Below are 24,650 nucleotides of genomic sequence, written 5' to 3'. Positions count from 1 at the left end.
TAGAGAGCCAACAACACATTTTCAAATGAATGACACAAGTTCATATGGAACAATGTCCTTGGGGTGCACACAGTAATAAACATGGCCTGCCAGTGGCTCATAGCTACAGCAAACAAAGCAGGGAGCAGATAAACATCCAACTGAGACATGTTAGCAGTCCTGGACTAAAATGTGGCCTTAGCCATGTGCACTTCTTTTAAAATGCAAATATACCTGGAACTGAGATTTTGGGCCTAATTATTTACACTTTTACAAGAATTAGCTTAAAATTAGACTGTTAAAAAGAAAATTAAGACTGTTTTCCCCCAGGCATGTAGGTCAAAACCTTGCAGGAGAGCAAAGGGAATTTTGATTTGACAGAGGGGAAAGAGAGGTCTGCATTTCTGAGGAGATTCAGGCAAAAACTGCAAAGGAAATATAAGTGCACCAGAACTCGCTGCCCACTGCAACAAGTTGTCCAGAGCTCTGTAGCACCTCAGGCCCCTCTAGCACCTAAGTGTCTTGGGCTCCCAGAAACCAGAATGGCAATACCAGCAATACAGATAAGCCACATGAGGGGTGGCTTCTGTGGGCCAGTCTGAGAAAGGTCGATGAACCATCATCCCTTAGAACATCAATCCAATGAAAATTACTTTCCAAATTCCAAGATTCTGGTTTATAAGAACTCTCCTGGAACATAATCCATTAGAGGATTGGGGACTACTAAACCTAGAATCTGTGTCAAAAATAAGTTCTCTTAAAGGAAGTAGCCACGGATGTGTGCAGAAGTTCTCTATCAGTTACTGAACACAGTTCCACCTGCTACAGTGGAAATATGGAGGGAACCTAAGGCAGATCCACTGCATGTGGTGGTTAGGCTGTGCACTGGATATAGAGGATAACCTCTGGAGCTAGGCAGTTCAATGGCTCTAACCACATGTTTAACAGTTAAATTATGATCTGTCTGCAGGACTGAATACAATGCAGTCATTATAAATACTAGAATGCCCTGGAAAAATGCTGTTGACATGAAAAGTAGGATGTACAGTATGATCTTACTTTTTTAAGTGTAAAGAAAAAAGTGTTGCTTGCCATTTCAGTTCAAGAAACATCAAGCCTATAGCTACTGCAGTTGCCCACAGAGAGTGCGCCCTGAGAGGAATTCAGAATGGAGAAAAACAGGAAACATTCTGTGCTTTGGATATACTGGTCCTTAGATTAAGATGCACATCTAAGGAATCATTTCAATGACCCCAGATTCTTGCATCTTTCCATACATAGAAAAGCACTAAAATCATCAACTTAAGATGTCCGTTCTTTGCTATTGGCAATAATCTTTTGATGCTTGACTACATGTTTTTCTCAGCAAAAAAGTTCATATATCCTCATTCTTTTGGCATTCCATTCTCTAGCTCCCTTGTTTTTTCTTTTTTTCTTTTTTTTTTAAAGTATTTTAAAATTCTTGTTCTATTGCTGAGGGTCATATTTTGAATTCTTTTTTTTCTTTCTTGCCTTTTTGGTTTAAAAACAAAGTAGTCTTTAGCTGGTTTCAATTATGTAAATATATTTTTCCTATGGTATTTTCCTCTTGGTGGTAACATCTTAAGTAGATGATTTTTTTCTGATGTATATATATATTAAAAAAAGTTCATATATATCCTGGCTCCTCCTTTACCTCTTGGGAGCAGTTCCTCAGAGGTCTCTGAGAGGCTATCTCCCAGGCTATAGCGCTCAGTAAGGTCACTGAATAAAAATTAACTCACAACTTTTATGTTGTGCATTGTTCTCTCAGTGGACATAAGAAACAATCACACACATCAACCCAAGGTACACGTAAAGAAAAAGACTGGAATGAAACAGACAAAAAGGGTAATGCTAGTAGTAGTAGTAGGATTATAGATAATTTTAGATTTCTTTAAGCTTTGCTGCCTTTTTCAAAACTTTGACAATAACAGGAAATCAGGGGAAAATACATGAGTTAGTGGACTCCAGTAACAAAGAGAAAGGGGAAAAGTCATTTTTTCATCTCCCATATATCACTAATTAAATCTATGGTGTAAACAGAAATACTTACTCGGCCATGAGTTTGGCTATGCGGTGACAGTCATTCTTGTCATAAAACCAGATACTGTATATTGACACTTGAAAAACAAAGAAAAAAAATAAGGGGAAATGAGGTTTCAATACTTGGGTAATATGTAAGTAATATATTATCACCATAAAATGTCACAGAATTTACCATGAGGACCTCAAACTGTTAACAGTTACTCTAAAGAAAAAAAAAAGCCTCCCCGCAAACTGTTTAATAATAAAATTATTAATAAAATTAGGACAGCTAAAATATTCAGATGAAAATTGCAAAAATATTTGGTTTTAGACATCATTACCAGATCTCATCAAACTTAAGATGCCACTAAAGTACAAGATAAACTATTATTTTATGTATTATCAAGAAAAAAAATGCTGCCAATTAAACTAAGAATTAACGTTGATTGTGTGGAAAGGGAACGTTGCCTACCATTCCAGTAAATATCGTATATTGCCCTAGCCTGCCATCAAGCCATCAGCCACTTCAGCCACCCCCCCACCACCACCACTATGGTGAGCCCTAAGGCAAATTCAGGATGGAGACAAACAGCAAACATTGTGTGCTCTGGATACTGGCCCTAGATAGTTGCATATCTAAGATGCCTATCTAAGGAATAATTTCAATGAGCCCAGACCTTGCATCTTCCCGTACACACAAAAGCACAAAAATCATTAACTTGAGGTATCTGTTTTTTGTGATTAGCAGTAATATTTTGATGTTCAACTATATGTTTTCAGCAAAAACTCCTACATATCCTGGCTCCTCCCATACCTCTTCGGAGCATTCTTCAGAGTTATCTGAGAAGCTATCTCCTGGGCAACAGTCCTCAGAAAGGTCTCAATAAAATTTAACCTGCATATGTATAGCCGAGTCCCTTTGCTGTGCATCTGAAACTATCACAACATTGTTAATCGGCTATACTCCAATATAAAATAAAAAGTAAAAAAAAAAAAAAAAAAAAAAAAAATTTAACCTGCAACTTTTAGGTTTTGTTTTTCTTCACTTGATAATTGTAAAATGCTTTCCAAATTGATAGTCAAATGTGGGGAAAAAGGTGTCTTAATCGTTGAAAACCATGTTCCAAAACCAAACACCAGAACCTTTATGAGTCTCTTGAAATTTAAAAATATAAAATTAATACCATGTTACAGTAAAAACAAAGCTTTAAAAAACAAACACCAACTCCAGACCCATCCTATGATCGACTCTATTCACACGTGAAATGGAAGTGCCCAGGCTGAGCTCCATATCACACTTCTTTTCCAATCTTTTATTCCCAGTATGGTGATTACCACTAAGAAAGCCCCCACAAAACACTGAATAATAAACAAGATCCTGCTGTATAGCACAGGGAACTATATTCAGTATCCTGGGATAAACCATAATGAAAAAGATAATAAAAAAGAATGTATATATGTATATAACTGAGTCACACTGCTGTACAGCAGAAATTAACATCGTAAATCAATTATACTTCAATAAAAAAATAAAGGAAAACACTGGTGAATGGACAGATGAACTTTATTATAAAGATGACTAAATATAAAACTACTGTAAATACTTAAAAAATTGATTTATTTATTTCTATTTATTTATTTTTGGCTGCGTTGGGTCTTCCTTGCTGCACATGGGCTTTCTCTAGTTGCGGTGAGTGGGGGCTACTCTTCGTTGCAGTGCGCAGGTTTCTCATTGTGGTGGCTTCTCTTGCTGTGGAGCACGGGCTTCAGTAGTTGTGGCACGCAGGCTTAGTAGTTGTGGCTTGTGGGCTCTAGAGTGCAAGCTCAGTAGTTGTGGCGGATGGGCTTAGTTGCTCTGCAGCATGTGGGATCTTCCCAGACCAGGGCTCAAACCCTTGTCCCCTGCATTGGCAGGCGGATTCTTAACCACTGTGCTACCAGGTAAGTCCAAAACTACTGTAGATGCTTTTTTAAAAAACTTTAATTAATTAATTTATTTTTTATTTTTGGCTGTGTTGGGTCTTCGTTGCTGCACGGGCTTTCTCTAGTTGTGGTGAGTGAGGGCTACTCTTTGATGCGGTGCGTGGGCTTCTCATTGCGGTGGCTTCTCTTGTTGAGGAGCCTAGGGCTTCAGCTCTAGGCTCTCTTGTTGAGGAGCACAGGGCTTTAGTAGTTGTGGCACATGGGCTCAGTAGTTGTGGCTCGTGGGCTTAGTAGTTGTGGCTCGCAGGCTCTAGAGCACAGGCTCAGTAGTTGTGGTGCTCCACAGGCTTAGCTGCTCCATGGCATGTGGGATCTTCCCAGTCCAGGGCTCAAACCTGTGTGCCCTGCATTGGCAGGTGGATTCTTAACCACTGCACCAACAGGGAAGCCCCAGATACTTTTTGAATTTATTTTTTCACTTGAACTTTTAATTTTTATACAGTTTTTAAAGGTTACTTTCTACTTACGGTTATTATAAAATTTTGGCTGTATTCTCTGTGTTGTATATATAAATGCTTTCTGGATAAGGTAGATATACTGAATATATAAGTCAAAATAAACATAGCAATAGGCATGGCTCATTGCTACCATGTGCACCCACTGTGGCACAGCACATCCCAGGTTGTATTCCCTTTCATACTTACTGTGACTCTCTGGCACAGGAAGGGCAGATATACTTTTATTTTATTTTATTTTTTATTTTTTTATTTTTTTATTTTTTTGCGGTACGCGGGCCTCTCACTGTTGTGGCCTCTCCCGCTGCAGAGCACAGGCTCCGGACGCGCAGGCTCAGCGGCCATGGCTCACAGGCCCAGCCGCTCCGCAGCATGTGGGATCTTCCCGGACCGGGGCACGAACCCGTGTCCCCTGCATCGGCAGGCGGACTCTCAACCACTGCGCCACCAGGGAAGCCCCTACTTTTATTTTTTTAAATTAAACTTTTAGTTTTGAAATAATTGTAGCTTAACATGCAATTGCAAAAAATAAACAGAGATCCTGTGTGCCCTTTGTTTCTTCCAGTGGTAACATTTTTTAAAACTATAACATAATATCACAGCCAGACTACTGACATTGATAAAATCAAGATACAGAACATTTTGGGACTTCCCTGGTGGCCAGTGGTTAAGACTCTGCCCTCCCAATGCAGGGGGCCCAGGTTCGATCCCTGGTCAGGGAACTAGATCCCACATGCATGCCACAACTAAGAGTTCACATGCCACAACTAAGGAGCCTGGAAGCCGCAACTAAGGAGCCCACCTGCTGCAACTAAGACCCAGCAAAACCAAATAAATATTAAAAAAATATATATTAAAAAGAAGAAGATACAGAACATTTCTGTAGCCACAGAGATCCCTGTTGCCCTTTTATTGCCACACCCATCTCCCTTGGTACCCCTCTCCCATCTCTGACCCCTGACAAGCACACTAATCTGTTCTCCATTTCTATAATGTTGCCGTTTCAAGAATGTATTATAAATGGAATCATAGAGGATGCAACTGAGTTTTCTGTCTCAACATAATTCTCTGGATATTCATCAAAGTTGTTGCTTGCATCAATAGTTTGTTCCCATTTTTTGCTGAATAGTATTTCATGGTATGGATGTACTAGTTTATTTAACCATTTATCCACTGAAGGACATCTGGAGTGTTCCCAGTTTTTGGCCATTATGCATAAAGCTGCTATGTTCGGGTATAGGTTTTTGTGAACCTAAGTTTTCATTTCTCTGGGTTAAATGTCCAAAAGTACAGTTACTGAGCCACAGTAGTTGCATGTTTTTAAAGAGAAACTGTTAAACTGTTTTCCAGTTTTCCAGTGGATGACACTTCTAGTCTCTCTGCATCCTTGCCAGCATTTGTTGTTCTATTTTTAACTTTATGCATTCTGATAGGTGCATAGTGGTAACTCATGGTGGTTTTAATTTACATTTCCCTAATGGCTAACGTTACTGAACGTCTTTTCATCTGCCTGTCATCTGTATATTCTCTTTAGTCAAATGTCTGTTTATGTCTTTTGACCCACTGGATTGTTTTTTAAACTGTTGAGAGTTCTTCATATATTCAATATACCAGTCCTTTGTCAGACTTGTAGTTTGAAAATATTTTCTCCTTTGTCTATAGTTTTTTTTCATCCTCTTCACAAGGTCCTTCCAGAGCAAAGGTTTTTAATTCTGACAAGGTGCAATTTATGAGTTTTTCCTTTTATGGATTATGCTTTTGATGTCAAGTCTAAAAACTCTTTGCTGACCCCTAGATTCAAAATTTTATCCTGGGCTTCCCTGGTGGCGCAGCGGTTAAGAATCTGCCTTGCCAATGCAGGGGACAAGGTTTCCAGCCCTGGTCCAGGAAGATCCCACATGCTGCGGAGCAACTAAGCCCGCGCACCCCAACTACTGAGCCTCCAGTCTAGAGCCCGTGAGCCACAATTACTGAAGCCTGAGCGCCTAGAGACAGTGCCCTGCAACGAGAAGCCACTGCGATGAGACGCCCATGCACCGCAATGAAGAGTAGGCCCTGCTATCTAGAGAACGCCTGCACGCAGCAATGAAGACCCAAAGCAGCCAAAGGTAAAACAAATAAAATAAATAAATTAAAAAAAATTTTTTATCCTGTGTTTTTTCCCTAAAGGGTTTATAGTTTTACATTTAAAATGGTGATCCATTCTGAAGTTTTTTGGGGAAAAGAAAGGTTTAGGTTAAGGTTCTTTTTTTTCTTTCTGGTGCAACTGTTACAGTATTATTTGTTGAAAATGCTCTCTTCTATTGAGATACCTTTTGTACCTCTGTCAAATATCAGTTGGGCATATTTGTATGTGTCTATTTCTGGATTCTTTATTCTGTCCTATTTATTTGTTTATCCCTCTACCAATATCACATCATCTTGATTACTGCAGCTATATATAGGCTTTAATATTGGGAAAAATAATTCCTCCCACTTTATGCTTCTTTTTCCAAGACTGTTTTAGCTTCTAGGGTCTGTGTCTTTCCATATAAATTCTAGAATAAGTTTTTGTCTATGCCTAAAAAAATCCTTGCTGGGATTTTGACAGGACTTGGGAAGAGGTGACATCTTTAGTATGTCAAGTCCTTCAATGCACAAATATAGCACATCTCTCCATTTATTTAGGTTTTGATTTCTTTCATTTTGTAATTTTCAGCACACATACCCTGTATGTTTTTTGTTATGTTTACCCTAAGTACTTAATTTTCTTTGTAGAGATTATGAATGGTATTGTTTTTAACTTGGGTTTCCACAGGTTCATTGTTAGTATGTAGAAGTCTGATTGATTTTTGTGTGTTGATCTTGTATCCTCACACCTTACCAAACTCACTTATTAGTTCTAGGAGTTTATACATAGACAATCATGTCATTTGTGAATAGAGACAGTTTTATTTCTTCTTTTCCAATCTGTAGCCCTCTTCTTTTTTCTTTTTCACCTTATTGCAGTGGCTAGATCTTCTAGTGCTATGTTGAATAGCAGTGATGACAATGGATATCCTTGTCTTGTTCTCAATCTTAGAGGGAAAACATTCAGCCTTTCACTTATGATATGGTGGATTAGAGTGACTGATTTTTAATATTGAACCAGCTTTGCAGATTTGGAATAAGGCCCATTTGGGCATAATTTATATTTCTTTTCTATATATTGTTGGCTTTACTAATATTTGGTTAAGGATTTTTTTCATCTAAGTTCATGAGAGATAGTGGTCTGTGGTTTTCTTTTTTTTTTGTACTATCTTTGTCTTGTTTGGGTATTAGAGTAAATACTGGTCTTACACAATCAGCTGAGAAGAGTTCCTTCCTTTTCTGTTTTCTGGAACAAACTGTGTAAAATTAGTGTTAATTTTTCTTTGAATTCTCCAGTAGAACTATCTGGGCCTGGAGATTTCTTTTTCGAGAGCTTTAAAATTATGGTTTCAATTTCTTTCATGGCTATAGGACTACACATGTTATCTATTTTATCTCGGTTGAGTTTTGCAGTTTGTTGTTTTCAAGGAATTGATCCATTTCTTCTAAGTTGTCAAGTTTATGAGTATAAAGTTAATAGCATTCTCTTATTACAGAGGATGTGTAGTGACATTGTAAGCAGATATGGTAGGAGGTACCAGGAGAAAGAGAACCAGGCACAGTTTTCTTGACAGAAGAGAAGCCATTTTTGGCCTAAGACATTTTGTGATCTAAGCCTGGCCACCATGCTTGCCCCTGAACAGGTCCCAGTAACTGATGATCTTAAGGGAACAAAAGAATGCAGAAACAAACTATTATCAGGCAAGAGAAGTAACAATAACAAAGATAACATATCAGTCTTAGATTCCCTGTTCTGTTTCAATGGTAAGACTAGCCTGAAAAGCTCAACCACCAGATCAACTGAAACCTAAGGAGTGATGATGTTGACCTTTTCTGACCCTCAATCAACTATAGAAGCTTGGACTCTGTGGACCACTCAAGCCCCTTCATGAATATGCATGACTTCAATCAACTATAGAAGCTTGGACTCTGTGGACCACTCAAGCCCTTTCATGAATATGCATGTATCCTTAGCTTAAAACTCCCCTAATTTTGCTGTTCGGGGAAACCCTGCTTTGGAAAAGCCCAGCAGTTCTTAATTGCTGCAAGTAATAACAAATCCTTCCGGGCTTCCCTGGTGGCGCAGTGGTTGAGAGTCCGCCTGCCAATGCAGGGGACACGGGTTCGTGCCCGGGTCCGGGAAGATCCCACGTGCCGCAGAGCGGCTGGGCCCGTGAGCCATGGTCGCTGAGCCTGAGTGTCCAGAGCCTGTGCCCTGCAACGGGAGAGGCCAGAACAGTGAGAGGCCTGCGTACCGCAAAAAACAAAAAAATCCCCAAAAAAACAAAAACAAAAAAAATAAATCCTTCCTTCTACTGATCTTTGGCTTGGTTTTGTCTTTTGGCTCAACACCCATCAAGAGGCAAACCCAGTTTTGGGGTAACAACGTCCACTGTTTCATTCCTGATATTGCTAATCTGTATCGTGTTTTTGCTTTTGTTAGTCATTACTAAAGGTTTATCAATTTTATTGACTTTTTCAAAGAACTTTTTTTTTTTTTTGTGGTACGTGGGCCTCTCACTATTGTGGCCTCTCCCGTTGCTGAGCACAGGCTCCAGACACGCAGGCTCAGCGGCCATGGCTCACGGGCCCAGCCGCTCCGCGGCATGTGGGACCTTCCTGGACCGGGGTACGAACCCGCGTCCCCTGCATCGGCAGGCGGACTCTCAACCACTGCGCCACCAGGGAAGCCCTCAAAGAACCAACTTTTTGTTTCACTGGTTTTTCTCTATTTTCATCTTTTCAATGTCACTGATTTTTCTGTTCTCATCTTTGTTCTTTCCTTCTGTATGCTTTGAGTTATTTTATTTTGTTCTTCTTTTCCTAATTTCTTGAGGTGGGAATTTAGTAGACTCCCAGGCAGTGTTGCTTGAAGGGGTGAGAGAAGTTTCCCATGGCTAGGCCATCTGGTATGCCTTTAGTGGGGAGCCTCGGACCTTCAGAGATGAAGACTGCTTCCCAGGCCAGGCTGGTTGTGATGTGATTCCTCCCCTGCTCCCACCACACCTTCATGAAAAGGAGGGAACATATTACCCCAGTGGCCACTTATTGTCAGTAGGGCTTCCAATCCTTCCTGCCAGTTTTGCTGGGCTCACCTGGTATTGTTGGCAGGACTCCCATTTGATCTGGGAGAGGAATGAGCCTAACTGGGGCACCCTCCTTTGCTACACTGGAGGTCAAGAAACACCAGGCCTGGGTCCCCTTCTTCTGTTGGGCGGGAGGGTTGTAAGACAACATGCTGTTGTGTTTTCCTTTGAGTTCTGGGTCCTGCACCAGATCATCTTCCTCCTTCTACTGTTCAGAGTTTTCCTGATTGTCTTTTGGGTTACTTCTGGTTTTTATAGTTGTACTTAACAGGGTAGAAGCAAAGAAAGACAAACCTATGCCATTTTGTTTGGATCATTAGTCTCATTATATATGCTTATGGATGGAAAACTGAAGCTCATGGAAAGACTACATGACATTAATAAATCAGAGAAAAATAGCCTTATAACTGGAACTCAGGTCTTCTCATTCCTAGGCCAATAATCCTGCCACTATACACCCAATGCCTCATTAGTTGAAATAACGTAAAATATTTTGTAGAAACAAAAAAGTTAATGAGCTTCAATTATGCTTGAAGACTAAAGGAACACATAAAAGAATAAAGAATAAATAATTGAATAAGTTAAAAATTATACACTAAAAGACTGACAGAATATAGAAAATATAAATGCTAGCACAAGAAACTAAATTAAAAATCCTTTTTTATAACTACGATTTGAATTTCATCAATACACATGAACATATATTGATATTACCAATACACATTCATTTAGAAAGCCACTGTTTTTTTGTTTTGTTTTGTTTTGTTTTTTTGCGGTACACGGGCCTCTCACTGTTGTGGCCTCTCCCGTTGCATCGGCAGGCGGACTCTCAACCACTGCACCACCAGGGAAGCCCAACTGAAAGCTATTTTAACGGCGAATTTTTTGTTTCACCCTGAATTAAGGTCATTACATTCTATAAAAGACTTCATGGCCAATCACAACTTTAACAGTTTCTTTTCAATGGAAATAAAAGTTTAATTGGCTTTTTTATTGCCATTGTAGAGTGAGATAAAACACCATCCCAGTGAATGGTTTCATTTTAATCAATGAAGATCATGAACATGGATTTTTTTTTTTCCCTATTCCGTTCACAAGGGGGTTTCTCTGACCCCACATCTGGCCATGTGTCCTACCATGAGGCAGCCCAGGCTTGCTTTTGTTTTCTGAGCCGTCAGCCTGCTGTGAATAGTTCCCTGTGTTTGGAATCCATTTTCATCACCCCTCTTCTGTTCACAGAGCTTCAAAATACTACCAATGCTTCAAACAGAGTTAACATCCTTGAATAATAGATAATTCTGGAATATTTTACATGATGTAAGTCGACAGATTAAACTTACCTTTGACATCCCAATGGAAGAAGCACAGAAGCAACCTTGTTACAGAGGAGATAATTGCTAAGCATTATCTACCACAGGCTCTTAGTTATGTTCCTTGCAGCTAAAAATTGCTCCAACATAGAGTAAATTGGATTGGGGTTCTGAAAAGACTTCATATATGGCAATCACACACAACTACCTTTCTCTAAATATGCCTCATCTGACCTTGGCTAAAGAACACACAAAATACAAGAGGCCAAATACAAAAGATGCCAATATTTCTCTAATAGACACCCCATACAACTTAGAGTGATGAGAAAAAAGGATGATATGCAATACATCAGGCTCAGAGAGGAACACACAATATTTCTGGGGGCTAAGCAGAGGCATTTAAGTATGTTTTCATAGGAGATTTGCAAACCAAACTCTTAAGAAAGAATTCCATATCAATAATCAAAGTAAGTCCACCCGAGCTGTCAACTTACTTTGACAAATCTTTACTTAAGCCCTACCCCCTTTCCTTTGAAGAAATACACTAAAATTTAGAAATAAGATGCACACTTTCCACACTTGTACATTATCAAGTAAATGCCAAAAAAGAGCCAAACACTTTCAAAGGCATGCTGCAGAAGAAATAAAGATAAGGAAGCCATAATGATAGCTTAATGGGTAAAGGATAAGAGTCACACTCGATTCTGCCAAAAGCAGACCTGTAGAGGTTCAGACACGCATCAAAGAATCAGCTCTGTCTGCCAACATATCAAATGCTCAGTGCATGCAACTGGCAAGGAGGCCCAGGGACCTGCCACTAAGCCTGTCACTGTCACTGGTGAGGAAAGACAGACAAGTTCACCAGATAGCTAAAACCATGGAAGACCTTGTCTCTAAACCAAAGCTAAGTATTCTTCCCTCAAGAGAACTTACACTCTAAGGCCCAACACATTTTGCCAACAATTTGCTTGCTGAAACATCTTGATTAATTATACCACAGAGGATTTAGGGATTTGGCAATACTGTATAATTTTGCTATGGTAAATAATAATGGCATCCTGTTTTATAAGTGGCTTTTCTCAATATGAAAGCAAATTATTTAGTTATTGGACACCCACCACATATCATGGCTGTTAACCATTGTCCCAAGTAAGTCATGCTGTTACTGAAGAGTTAGGGGGTGTGACAGGACATTTAAATACCTTTATGTTGTACTTCCATAAAAAATAGCAAAGTGCAGAAAAGTATATTCAAAAGTAAACGTTTCCATTGCTTTTTTCTTTTTATAACTTAAAAAAATTTTATTTAGTTTATTTATTTTTGGCTGCATTGGGTCTTTGTTGCTGTGTGCGGGCTTTCTCTAGCTGTGGTGCATGGGCTTCTCATTGTGGTGGCTTCTCTTGTTGCAGAGCACGGGCTCTAGGCACGTGGGCTCAGTAGTTGTGGCTCACGAGCTCTGGAGCACAGGCTCAGTAGTTGTGGCGCATGGGCTTAGTTGCTCTGCGGCATGTGGGATCTTCCCAGATCAGGGCTCGAACCCGTGTCCCCTGCATTGGCAGGCGGATTCTTAACCACTGAGCCACCAGGGAAGCTCTCCATTGCTTTTCAAGTGACAGCCCTTTTCTTTTGAAAGTATGAAAAATACAATCGACAAAGATTAAAGTTATTGGATTATTTAATATTGATAAATTTTAAAAAGCTGAAGGGCAAGACATCCATTTCCCTGCAGAGTCCTGTCTGAAGATCCAGGAGCCAATTATGATTTGATGTTATACCTCACTTTGCTTCTCATCTGCAGTGGCATATGGCACACACAAGATCAAGGAAACCCAAATTAATTTGGAGCCTTTAAAAAATCCCTTGAGACTTCTAGAGATTCTGTGAACTGTCACAAAAACAGAGCTGGGAATCACTCTCATGCACGTTGTCTTTTTATTCATTTATTATTTAGATCTGATCTACTTTCTAAAAGGATGTGAGGAGGCTGAAGATTTTCTCAGTATGGTGCCAAGCAGAAAAGGGGGTTTGATAAAGCTTTTTGGCATTGAGTTATAAAATTATTATAAAGTTTATGAAGACGACACCCACAAAGATCCCCTAGACCGGGGAACAAAAACAAGAAAATGTACTATCAACATAACCAAAAATATTTACCCTAGAATGAGGAAGACCCTTCTGATTATAAAAGTACTGTTAAGAATGGAGATGATACAGACATAAGCCTGCCCTGACAAGTGAAAAAGCAAATGCCTTGACAGATCATTTCCTTTAAGAAAAGAATAAGCCTGGTGGCTCCTTATCAGTATCAAAAGGTTGGGAAAGAGAGAGAAGAGAAAGTCTCCGAGGTGGGGTGGGGTTTAGAACACACACACACACACACACACACGCACACACACACACGCACACACACACACACACAAAGGGGTATGGAGCCAAAGACTGCGGACCTGGGATTACGACTGGAGACTGTGGTAGGTGGCAAACAGGCAGGTGAGGCAATGCTATGAATCTATAAGTATGGCTGGTAAGTGTAACTGGGTTACGTCAGCAGCTTACCTTTTTTGGACAAAAGAACACACATATTAAAACACCACTGAACACTAACATGGCAGAGAAAGAGCACACCTTCTAAAATTTAAATTATAATGTCCATTTAGTAAACACTGATTAAAAGACTTAGGCCAGGAAATTAAAAATGCTATTCTGCAAGCTCTTTGGTTTGTTTCTAAATTTGGTTCCCCTCTCTAAATTAAATCAAGTCCAAAGTATTTACCAGCAATACTGCTTCCATAGTCCCTTTTAACACTGTAATTTCAGTATAGGATTCAGACACATGAAATGACCACTGAATGTTTTTGGGGACTAGGAAAATAAACCCCAAAATATCACAACTGATGATTCCTATTTTTTTTTTTTTTCGGTACATGGGCCTCTCACTGTTGTGGCCTCTCCCATTGCGGTGCACAGGCTCCGGACGTGCAGGCTCAGCGGCCATGGCTCACGGGCCCAGCTGCTCTGCGGCATGTGGGATCTTCCCGGACCGGGGCACGAACCTGTGTCCCCTGCATCAGCAGGCGGACTCTCAACCACTGCGCCACCAGGGAAGCCCGATGATTCCTATTTATAAACTTTTTATTCTTTAATGATGGGCAACACTGAATAAAATAGCAAATCACACTAGGGTTTCACCTCTGCTGTCAGGACTTATCGCCACTATTGCCACACAGTACTTGCCACTCCCTAAGGCAGAGCTTCCCCTGAGCTGCAAGTGATTATGGATGTGCCAAAATGTTGGATTCATCCAACCCCCATTAGTGGTCTATTCACCCCAGTGTCCCACACAAATCTATATTATCATTTTTATGTATCATAAGGGACAACAAAGGGTGGGAAGCATGGCCCTTGGCTTCCATGCAGCCAAGTTCCTGTTTTCTGGGCTCCTGAAAATCTACACTTAGGGGTTTGGGAAACAGGTCAGACAGTGGTGTAAGAAAAGGGGGAATTTCTTTTTTCTCCTTTCTCTAACTTCTCTCCTACATGTTTTTCTACTAATTTACTAAGAGATTATCCAAACCAGGGTTGTAAGGCAAATGCCGAAGGTGGTATAAGAGACCTCAGGGTGTGATGGGATCAGCGAAGCTCTGGTGAGCAGGCCCTACCCAGTGCTCTGCTGACTGTTAGTGCTTGCAGGAATGCAGGTGCTGTGTGGCCATACATGCCATTTTATCATAAGAAGAAAAGGTAGAACTCCAGATATGTGTGTGTAAAATACCCCCAATTTTTTTTAAAATTTATTTTACTTATTTATTTTTGGCTGCGTTGATTCTCTGTTGCTGAACGCAGGCTTTCTCTAGCTGCGGCGAGCAGGGGCTACTCTTCGTTGCGGTGCGCAGGCTTCTCATTGCAGTGGCTTCTCTTGTTGCGGAGCCCAGGCTCTAGGCACACGGGCTTCAGTAGTTGTGGCTTGTGGGCTCAGCAGTTGTGGTTCATGGGCTCTAGAGCGCAGGCTCAGTAGTTGTGGCGCATGGGCTTAGTTGCTCCGCGGCATGTGGGATCTTCCCGGACCAGGGCTCGAACCCGTGTCCCCTACATTGGCAGATGGATTCTTAACTGCTGCGCCACCAGGGAAGCCCAAATGCCCTAATTTTTAAAATGTTGGTAGCAAATGCTTATCCTATGCCCTCCTCTAACAAAAAGAAAAAGTTGAGCATGCCTAGCAGCAGTGGCTTTGCAAGTAGCTCAGATCTGCCTGGACCCTCCGGGGGACTGAATGTCACAGGGCTGTCTTCAGGTTTATTCTGCCCACTCCAGAGTGGCTTCAGATCTTCCTGGACAAGTGGTTACTCTGTTTCAATTTTTCACCTCCACAGTGTGCTTCCCTATATTAACACAAGGTGAAAACCTATACAACACATAGTAAGAAGTTTCTGCCACTTAGCTATAAGTAATTGTTGCTTTCCTTTTTGAGTTCTTGAAAGAGAAAACATTAATTACCTAAAAGAAATAAGTGGAGCATACATGGTTAACTTTTAAAATCTTTACAATTAAGATTACACTATAATAAAAAATGATAAAAATTGCTTTTCCCCTGACAACACTACTTTGGGCAGGGGGGGAGCCAGTAATTAATTAGGCATAATGAAAAGAATCTGCTTTGGAAATTCTGACACATTCACAGGCTCATGAAGTTAACAAGAAGGTACCTGATGGAGCTCTACAAGAATACTAAGTGGTGGCCTATGACAGGAAGCATTAAAGATTTTTGATATGTCTGACTAACAGTGTCACCAGATCAGCCTTAGAGTCTAAGTCACTGTTTTCATGGTGTTTTTACCTCTTCAATCTACAAAGGTGGCAACAGCAAGGCTCTTTATCTTGGTTCAGAAGGCCAGACTAATGCAGCGCCACAGATCCTTCTTCTTTCACTGATTGCAGAATCATACCAACCACAGCAGCTGCTGCTGATGGGGGAAGACTGCCTGCCTTTCTTCAGGCTAAGTAAGAAGCAGTGTGCTGGATTCAAAGATCACAAAGAATGAACTGTGTAACTTTAAAAACTGTTTATAAATTCCTCTTTCAGTCTCGAGGTAGAACTCACATTTTCTGAGTTGACAAATTGTAAACTTATCTTGCAAGGAAATTTCCTGCACTGTGCTTTAAGTCTGAAGATTTGTGCCAAATGCCAGCAGCCACCTAGCATCTCTACTGTTCCGAGTCTTGCCCTTGAACTGAGAAAGGACAAGGAGAGACCAAGAAACACAAACACACACTACAGTATTTCTCCTACTAAAACTTTCCATTTGGCAGCTACTTTTTCAACGCTATGGAAATGAATCTCCCTGCTTTTTCTAGTGATCTAATTTTAATTAAAAATGCTCTATATCAAGAGACTGATGCCCGATATAAAGGAAAAGTTACAAGTGAAGCGGAAACGAAGGGGTACTTCGCACAGGTTTTTGGAGGTAAGTTCTTAAAAATATTAAATAGCAATAATATTTTTATATTCAATTGTTTTGTTATGGTGATCTGTTGTTGTTGTTAAGCTGGTTACAGAGTGAAGCTTTGTTGATTTTTTTCAAAAGTACTTCTGGATTATAGAAAACATTTTAAAATGAAAAGTGGCATTCAGTGGGAGATCCATGCCTTAAGGTGTTGGGTGGAGGAAACATGGAGTTGTCCTTGTTAAGATGATTATCGTTCAGTAAAAAGATGTCAAGTCTAACATGCACACAAAGTAAGATAATCACTTCTCTTTTGGCTAAAGCCGCCACCACAAACTTGTCTAAGGACAGAACAAAGTTAGGTGTGAGAAGAGAAAATCTAGACTGTATACTTCTAATTCATGAATCAGTATTGCTGTTAAAAATGACCAGGAAAAACAACACGTAAATACCCTCACAATCTCTCCGGTGGATCACATTTTCACTGTAACGAGCTTAATCATTCAGATTGGCAACTGGTAAGTCTCAAATCACAGATCTTAAATCATTAATTTTTACCACTAATTAACAGGGTTGTTTCAGGAATAAATATGCACAGCACTGGGATTAATATAGTAGCATATTTCTTTAAGAATCTTGACCTTTACCAGAAAGGCAGAGTTCTGACATTAAAAGTTCTAACACAATTTAAAGACTTCTGCTTATAATTTTCTAAGAAAATAAAACAGAATCTCAGAACAAGAAACATACATAAAATTCTTTAAAAGTACGCAATACTGTTAATCAAAATGATACACCGTGTGGTAAAATGCTTAGCAAAAGATATTTAATAAACATTAATGAATTAAGATGTGCATCTGAATTAAATAATCACCTTGTTTGTTTAAAAACAAAGTAAAGCACAAAATAAATAGTTTTTGCAAAAGAAAATCATTAAATGCTAGAATAGATTTTACAGAGCTTAGTGGTACCACAAACCTTTATCTTAATATTTTCAATTAACCAGGTTATACTGTAGACTGTCTAGCTGTAACAAAGAAAAACCAGTTTTGCTTGCTTTCACTTTTTTGTTGATTCACATACCAAATTTTGGATTTAAAGAAACTGTTCAGAACCTACCTTACAAAATGGCCTTGGGGCATGTCATAATTAAGTCATACACACACACACACACACACACACACACACACGCATACATATAAAGAACAGATTCCAGGTTACCACGTTCACCCTGAGAGATACCCACAGAAGTGGAAATCAAAGCACCCCTGACATTGATCTTGGGGAAAGAACCTTCTAAGAGAAACATACTTAGTGAGGTATGTTGCTTGTAGCAGGTGCTCACCAAATGCTTGAAGGAAGAGTGGATAATAGAAGCACAATTTTCTCACTGTGGAGATAAGTGTCCTGTGATAAGATCAGAAATGTACAGATGCTATGGATGCTTTTTCAGAGGCCGGTTGCTATATGGAGAGCTACTCTAGTACCATTTACTGAACCGGACAGAACATTCTTCTCAGCATTTTTTAAGATGTGATGGAAGAGACTTTAAACTACTGACCCAGTTATTTTATTGAGTCCATTTATTCCTGACTAAGTTTTGTTACACTGTGTTTTTTCCAGGAAACTGTCCATATAATCCAAGTTTTAAATTTACAGGCAGAAAGTTCTTCATAGTGGTTTCTTATTTTTAAAAAGTTCTTTGCAATGGTTTCTTATTTTATCCTCTATCTTTAGTCGCTATATATATACAGTATATATTATTACTAGTATTGCCTATTATGCCTCTCCTTACTCTTTTTTTGTTGTTGTTGTTGGATCAATCAAGTTATAGGGGAGAGTTTTTTGTTTTGTTGATTTGCTCTACTGTTCTATTGCAATTCCTACTTTCTGCAATTAATTTCTACTCATCTATATTTTCCTTCAACTTAAAGATTTATTTTTTCCTCTATAACTTCTGTGGCTGGGTAGCCTACATATGGTATTTTTAAAATAAAATTCTATACAGACTTGAAAAAAATGCAAATTCTTGAACTGCTAGAAGCAGGGTTCTTTATATGTCCATTAGATCAAGCCTAACTGTGTTGTTTAAATATCCTATAACCTTATTAAATTATCTGCCTTATCTGTCAATTACGGAGGTGGCCTGTTTAACTCTCCCATTATAATTATGGATTTTAAACATTTGATATGTAATTCTGACAAATATTAATACAAGGTAATACCAGTTTGGAATTGTTTTATCTTGCAGGTTATTTACTCCTTTTGTCATTATGTGGTAACTTTTATTCCTGATGATGTTTCTTACCTTAGAATCTATCATGTGTGATTTACATAGTTACACCAGCCTTGTTTGGTTAATAGTTACCTAATATATATAATTCTATCCCTTTACTTTCAACCTTTCCTGGTTTTTGAGTTTTCAGTTTTTTGAAAACAGCATTTTTGGCAAATTCTGTATCTTTATCCAATCTCAGAATCTCTTTTAACTGGCAAGCACTTAACATTTGTTCTAAATACTGATTTACTTATTTCTGCCATTTTATTATAACTGGGCTATTTCCCATGGTTTCTATTTACGTTTTTCCTATCTTGATTTATACTGGCTTAAAATCAAGACATCCTGTTTTTTTGTTCTGCAGTGATTACCCTGAATCTTTTGGGTAATCACTTGACTTAAAAGTCTGTTGTTCATCAATTTATTTACCCTCTCCTCAGTCTTGGGATGCTTTAGGTTTGGAAAGCTTTTATCTTATATTATTGCTGTCTAGTATTTTTGCTTCACCTTTTTAATACCTCTACTCAAACTAGTCATTTTATTGTTTTATACAGTCAATGCTTATTTTGATATACCTTCTTTTCTTTGCTCATTATTGTTGTTGCTTAAATCTCATTACTTCTGTGTTCAATTTCCTTATTTCTGAACTATAGCCTTTAGAACTGCACTGGTAAAATTAAATTAATTAAACTAAATTAACAATTAATTTACAATTAAAAACTCAGTTGTACTAAGCACATTTGAAGTGTTCAATAGCCACATGTGACTAGTGGCTACCATACTGGACAGTATTGCTTTGGAAGTATATACAACAAGGGTCTGGGGAGACAACGGTTCTGTTTTTGTTGAAAAATGTCTTTATTTTACTCTCTTGAATTACTGAATTGTTTGTTTTTTCCTCAGTACTCTGCATATATTATTCCTCTTTCAAAATCAGTAGCTGCAATTAAATATGCTGTCAAACTGGTGCTCTTTGTAAATAATCAGTCTCAAGCTTGGTTGCTTCTGTCTTTGCCTTTGATGTTTTACCATCTGTCCAGGTGTGTATTTATTTTTATTTATTTTGCTTGGGGCCTTATTTTACTGCCTAAATCTGAGACTTCTGTCTTTCATGGATTCTGGAAAATTCTCAGTCATAATCTCTTCAAATATTACCTCTTTCTATATTTTATCACTCTGAAATTCTTCTCTGTCATATGTTAAACTTTCTAAGACTTTCCAATCCTATCCTCTCTTTCAAATTTTCCATTTTTCCCCTTTCTGGAATGCATCCTGGATAATTTTCTCAGATGTCTCTTCCAGTTCCCCAATTCTCTTTTCAGTTGTTAGAAAATAACTGTTGAGTCCAGGTAGAGAGTTTATTTCAGTAACGAAAATTTTAATTTCTAGAAGTTTTACTTGGTTATTTTTCAAATCTACCTATCATTTTATTTTATAATCTACATCGGATATTCATATCCATTAAAGTCTCTATCTGATCATTTCATTACCCAAAGTTTCTGTGAAGGGTTGGCTGTTTGTTTTATCGTAACTTTTACTGACTGAATTATTTCTTTGTATATATAGTAATTTTGGACCACGAGGCTTGTCAATAAGATGCCTGGGCAATCTGGATTAAGAATATTTCTCTGCAGAAAAGTTTTGTATTTGCTTTTGCCAGATTTCTAGAGTACTCAAGAGTTGATGATCAATTTTATGTTAATTTTTTGGCCTAAGTAAGAAATTATACCAAATGAATGATATAACTTGAATCTCAAATCTGTATGAGAGTTCATGGTTACAATTTTCAGGGGAGACATTTTCCCTCTAACTCATAGCCTAGATTGAGGTAGATTAGCTTGCCTGTCATCTCCCTAGGTTTGTGGGGATATCCCTGATATCCTTCTAATTTATTAATATATAACTCATTAGGGCACCTGGGTGAACATTGGTATGTACGTCTCAGCTCCAATGAGCCACCTCATGAGGGGTCAAGGTCTTGTCTCCTGATCCCATGTAGCTATAATGGGGTCCTTATGTTAAGGAACGTTCCCTATCCCCAAGAACCCTATAACCAGCTGGCAGCTGGTGTCAGCACACAAGCTTCCCACTTCGGCTTTCAGTTTTCACTTTGATGCTGACCCATTAAAATGCCCCCATTCCCTTTCAGGCTATACTATGCATTTAATATTTTATATAGCATTTCTAAGAGTTTATAGGAGGAAGATTTTTTGACATCATATTGCTGGACAGGAGTTTTTCTTTGATGTGCCTATGCCATAACTCCTCGAAATTCAGAGTTAGCAAAGAATGGTTTTATAATACAGTTAGTAAAATGGATTCTGTTCACAAATGAAAACAGAAGATCAGCAGATTGGTAGTAATGCATATGTTTACACAGCAAAAGAATTATGATTTTTCAACTAATCACAGATGAAATGAAAACTATCATAAATGTTTTTAAGGGAGATGTGTCCACAGATTAAAACAGCATTACATTATCCTACAAAATTTTAGCCAGGAGGGGGCTGTGTGTTCCAGCACACCATGACCCACTGATCAAAGTTCTAAAAAATTTGTAGCCTCTAAGATTTCTCATCTTTAACATATATTTATATATTTTCAACTTATCATACCTCAGGCTATCTAGTAATTGCCCTTACAACATTTGAACGTAATATTTGTAAAGGTAAACAGAGTTCCCAGCTTGTCATGGTGCTAATCAGAAGGGATGGAAAGAAGCACACTATGGGCCTAGGTTATAAAAGAGCCTGGCTAATATTAAAGTCTTTATGAATCTTCCACTAATAAGATCATTTGGCTTAAGTCCAAGATGGAGACAAAGTCTATAATATTTTATATTTGTAAGTGCCTGACAAAAAACCTTTACATATATGGTGCTCTCTTAAGATAAGCAGGTCAGATCAGTAGTATAAGTGATTCATCCAAGGTTACAGTTGGTAAAATGGCAAAGCCTAGAATAGAATTCTTGTCTGCAAACTAAATTCCACACAGAAGAGTGTTACCATGGCAAAGCCACCCTCAGGGATATCTTCTGCAGCCTTTGTATCTAGAAATCATTTGTAAGTTTTAAAAAGGAATTACTAAATGAGAGGCATAAAAATCTAATCTAAAGCTTCCCAAGTGCTTGTTCAGTTCAGGTATGGCATAACAAAAGGGTGTGTTTCTGCATGGATCCATGCTTTAGACCTCTGTTGTCCAATATGGTAGCCACTGGTCTCGTATGGCTATTTAAATGCAGATTGAGTAAATTAAATAAACTTAAAAAAATTTTTTCTTGGCCACACCAGCCACACTTCAAGTGCTCAACAGTCACATGTGGCTGGCTGGCGATTGCTATATGAGACAGTACCCATATGGAATCTTTCCATCATCACAGAGTTCTGTTGGATAGCACTGCTCTAGAATGTGGATTGATGAAGTAATTTTATTGTTGTAGCAGAGTAGAAAGAACATTGGTTTTGAAGCTCAACAGACCTAGATTTGACTTCTGCCTGTCACTTATAACCTTTGTGACTCTTGAGCAAATTTCTTAACTTCTCTGGGACTCTTGTTTCCTCATCTGTAAGTTGGGAATCAGAAATAAGGTGCTGGGAACATCATTTTTGCTTAATAACTACAGAATCTGCAGTCTCCACAACCCTCATTGGGGTCTTGTGGCTGCCCAAAGTCCTTGCACAGTATACAAAAATATACTGCTTCCAAAAGGTTCAAGAGAATCACCAAAGCTAAGCTTCTGGAGGGCATAAGCATTTCCTCTGTAAGATTTTACCTTTCTCTAGGATGGGTGGGGAGTGTATAAAGAAAACCTAGGGAATTCCCTGGTGGTCCAGTGGTTAGGACTCTGCGCTTTCACTGCTGTGGGCCGGGATTCAATCCCTGGTCGGGGAACTAAGATCCCACAAGCCGCACAGCACGGCCAAAACAAACAAACAAGAAAAACCACTAAAAAAAAATAATATAAAGCAAAACAAACAATTTAGAACTGGAAAAAGTTATAGCTCAATAGTCTCTCAACTCTAAAAATTGATTTAAGTGGAAGAGGCTAGATCTGAGGGTGTAACTTGAGTAAAATGGGTCAGGTGTCTTGGTGGTATTTTCCAAAAGAAAACAACAGAAGAGCAGCTACAGAATCATGTACAATTACCTGTATACACAATCAGACACTAGTTAACTTTTTATTTAAAGAACAATCCCTAAACAACTCAATAGCTTGCTGACCTAACAAGACTACTTTTTACTTTTAAGACTAGGTAGACAAAACATATACTCAAGAGAGGCCTTAACACTCCCAGAATCACTTTATGCTGCTGCCTTTGTCACTTCTCCCCGATACAGCTATTCCTTTAAATACTTTCCCCAAGCTCCTCCTCTGGACTGTTTCTAATATATCCACAGTATTGTGCTTGACCTTTTCAGGCTTTTCTCTGGTCTGAAAGCAAACTGATGTGCTCTTGAATTTCTAATTAGCAATATCAGAAATTGTAAGGCCCTTGAGATGATTCAGTGCCTCAGTTAACGGAGGAAGGGAACGACCTGGTTAAGTGAGTCTTCTGTTTAACTAAGGAAACCTTTGTTTCAACCTCTTGTTGAAAATCTTTCTAAAATAAAAAGCAGTAGTGCACTTTTTCCCTCAAGAATATTCTAATTAATATAAAAAACACCCCTGACGATTTAAGGTCTTATCATTACAGCAAATCAATCTATGACACTATAGTGCCATTAAAGTTATAGTATTGATTCCAAGTAACACATGAGAAATTTACTAGATTTTCACAAAATAAAACCTAACATTAGCTTGTTTTTTTTACAATTTGCTTTCATTTCTTCCACACATGGACTATAGAAATATTTCCAGATATTTTAGGCTCCGATTAGTTAAATTTTGTTTTATCAACACATTGTAAATCAACGATACTCCAATAAAAATTAATTTAAAAAATTTTTGGTTAATTATGGTTCACTTATATTTGTGTTATCTTGCACTTTCAACTTCACAGGAAACTTTACTTGTTAAAGAAATATAATGAGATTCACTTCAGGCTTATGCTAAATGGTAATCAAGTCCATGGGCCTCTCATAATTTCCCCTACTGACTACTTTACTAATCAAACTTTTCTTAGAGGCAATAGCTAGATTAAATTTTCAGGTAATAAAAAGCAGAATTAAACCAATTTTCCTTAAAAAAATTGGATCTGTGTTACTTTGCAGAATTTCCCCTTTAACAGAATGGTCAGCATAAAGAAAACAGCTATTTGAAGTAATTCTACTGTAACATTAGTTTAAATAAATCCATTCAAACCATCTAAGAGAGGTAATTATCTGGACAAATAGTTTACTGAAAAGTCAAGAGACAGATTTTATTTTGCTTAAAAGTGAGCTACAGAGAAGATTTGGGGTTTCTAGCTTCAACACAGACCTTGTCATTTCTCACTCAGGGAATGAAAAGATGCATAATTTCTAGTAGTTTTTTACATTTTATACTGAAGACATTCCCCCAATACCAGTTACCTCCCAGTCAAGTGAAATTCAAACTTTTACTTAAGGAGCAAAGTTACCTCCAGCAATCTCCTTAGATGATGGTTACAGCACAATCACCTTACCACCGTAACCAGTTTTGATATCCCTACCAAATGCCAAACAAACCGCCTGTCTTCTATCCTCAAACACTCATACCTTTAATACCCATGCTGAAGTACAGGAACTAGGTATACTTTTTAGTGCTTTCCTTCTTGAAAGGGCCACTCGAGCTTTGCTGACCACACCCAACCATTTTTAGAGTCTATAAAATGCCTGAAAGGACCCTGGACTAGGAAGCAGAAAAAAGGGTTACAATCCTCACTCTTCAACTGAATAGCCGCCACTCACCTCAGAGTCTCAGCTGATTTAACTGCCTGCCTACCCCATAGGTTATTATATTATTAACATTAAAGTACAATAGCTCTTGGCCCAGCACTTTTACC

At 38.5% G+C, this 24,650-nt stretch overlaps 1 protein-coding gene across 4 annotated transcripts in view; it reads right to left on the bottom strand.

The window, feature by feature from the left end:
• DCP1A (decapping mRNA 1A) overlaps positions 1-24,650 on the bottom strand; it is a 60,148-nt gene that overhangs the window by 29,548 nt on the left and 5,950 nt on the right. For all 4 annotated transcript variants that reach the window (XM_081245582.1, XM_081245581.1, XM_081245579.1 and 1 more), the window contains exon 4: positions 2,054-2,120. In XM_081245582.1, the coding sequence (XP_081101708.1) occupies positions 2,054-2,120 (67 nt within the window). The remainder of the gene's footprint in view (positions 1-2,053; positions 2,121-24,650) is intronic.

The sequence above is a fragment of the Mesoplodon bidens genome, assembly GCF_964165515.1.
Source record: "Mesoplodon bidens genome assembly, chromosome: 10".
Taxonomy (NCBI): Eukaryota; Metazoa; Chordata; class Mammalia; order Artiodactyla; family Ziphiidae; genus Mesoplodon; species Mesoplodon bidens.
This window is presented reverse-complemented; position numbering and strand designations above follow the sequence as displayed.